General features: G+C 33.9%; 1 protein-coding gene across 1 annotated transcript; it reads right to left on the minus strand.

The window, feature by feature from the left end:
• Positions 1–777: 777 nt before the first annotated feature.
• LOC109340283 (basic leucine zipper 43-like) lies at positions 778–1,752 on the minus strand. The gene has a single exon (XM_019577935.1). The coding sequence runs from the start codon at positions 1,531–1,533 to the stop codon at positions 979–981; it is 555 nt and encodes a 184-aa protein (XP_019433480.1). The 5' UTR covers positions 1,534–1,752; the 3' UTR covers positions 778–978.
• Between the last annotated feature and the right edge of the window lie 203 nt (positions 1,753–1,955).

Raw genomic sequence — 1,955 nt, forward strand, 5'->3', positions numbered from 1 at the left:
TACATAATCCACATTAATGACAAGTATGAATAATGGGGTACCATGAAGGACTTAATACCCTTATGAATAGAAACCTATGAATAGTTATTTTTGGTGCTTTATAGTGGATACCCTTTAGATTACTTGTGATGCTTATTGTGGTAATAACATGTACGATGATCCACTACCACCGGCACTTCCACCAGCATTTGTCGTATTGCTCCTGTGTAACTATTTACAACAATGGACACACCCTTGTGCGTGTTCTTTCCAATTATTATACCTTCTTTTACTTTTTTAGGTGCATACCTCATTTCTCATTTATCTCTTTGGTCATACAAAAGACAAAAGTATACATGGTTGCTTCTTCAACTTCTATGTAAGAACACTTCACAATAGTTGTCATCTCTATGTCGGAAATATATTTGTGTTAGATAATTTTGGACATTATTAACATTATATTTTTAGGTTGTACACTCGTACCCTATATCTGTATCGTGTTGGATTTACGCCTTGTGTCGTATCCGTGCTTCATTGTCAAAATGTTTTGTTTCTCATTAAGTATTTTCATTTTCTCTTCTCTTTTGGCCTTTCATTGATCTGAAAGTAATAACTTACCCATTTGCATTCTGGGGTCTATTTTTAGTTTTTACTGTTCAAATGATATAGGCACCATTTCATTTGTACACTGCTTCATAATCTGCATGATAATTACGCGGCGAAATGTTAACAAACATAACTATCTATATGTTCTTTTTATGGACATAAACGTAAAATTCTTGATATTATAATAAAGCAAGAAAAGAAGATTTAAAGCTATTATTTGATAATACATCTATACTCTTACAGCTTCAAATCGATGCAACAACTGCACCATGAACATATATTATTAATTTATTATAGAGTAAGAAGAAAGAAAAGACATAAAGTAATGTCTTTATAATAGAAAAGAGCCTCATTATTTAACTAAGTCCAAAGAAGAGGTTGATCTTTGATATTTCAGCTGATTTGAGGAGTGTTAATTGGAACCTCATCAAAATCTCTGAATGTGCAAGCAAAAGAATTTCCAATTTGCATGTTTTCTACCATTTGGCGAAGATTGAATGCTTCTTCTTTCAATCTTGCATTCTCTTGAAGAACCTTGTCATGGGACTCAGACATATGGTTCAGTTTATCATGAAGGTTATGGTTCTCAGTTCTGAGTCTAACCACCTGTGACCATAGTTCATCCAAATGTTTTTGCTTCCTTATCCTTGATCTGCGAGCGGATTCTCGGTTCGATATCATTCGCCGCTGCTTCCGCTCGTTAAAGATGTTGAGATTAAGCTCATCAGCTTCATCAGAAGTTGTTGAGTTGCTGCTGAGGTATGAAGGAGGGACAAATTCATGGCCTAACGAAGGGTAGTGGTTGTTTGGCAAGTTGTTTAAGAGACTATTAGGATGGGAATTTGGAATGTGATCACTTTGCTGTAAGATAAAGTTAGATGGAACTAGGAATGGATTTTGATATTCTGGTGTTGGATAGTGGATTCCTCTTATTTCACTTGGAATCATGGCTGCAATTTACAATATGATAGTTGAAGAGTTGTGTTGAAGATATGCTTAGAGTTTGAGATGATGAGAGAACTGAGGAAGGTAATGTGAGAAGAGAGTCGAATTTATATTGTAAGATGAGGACTAGAAAAGTGGGCCAGTTTGAGCTAAGAGTCACATTGCCAGGGCTTATATGTGCAGAAGCTCAACAATTATTGGGAAGTGGTTCTTCTCATAATAACGTTTCATCATCTAAAATGTCACATAGAATATGTATTTCCACATCAACAAACAAGTTTTTATTGTACTAAATAGAATTGTCTATATGGATTGAATAATGTTTTTATCATAAATTATGTTTGTTGGTAAAACATTGATCTACATGTATATACAAAGGAAATAAAAGTAAGTGGAAGATAAAAATAAATACATAAATGTTAGAT

The sequence above is a fragment of the Lupinus angustifolius genome, unplaced genomic scaffold, assembly GCF_001865875.1.
Source record: "Lupinus angustifolius cultivar Tanjil unplaced genomic scaffold, LupAngTanjil_v1.0 Scaffold_154_41, whole genome shotgun sequence".
Taxonomy (NCBI): Eukaryota; Viridiplantae; Streptophyta; class Magnoliopsida; order Fabales; family Fabaceae; genus Lupinus; species Lupinus angustifolius.

Bases quoted from the DNA above. Each gene is read 5' to 3' on its own strand.
- LOC109340283 (XM_019577935.1), bottom strand. From the start codon at position 1,533: ATGATTCCAAGTGAAATAAGAGGAATCCACTATCCAACACCAGAATAT.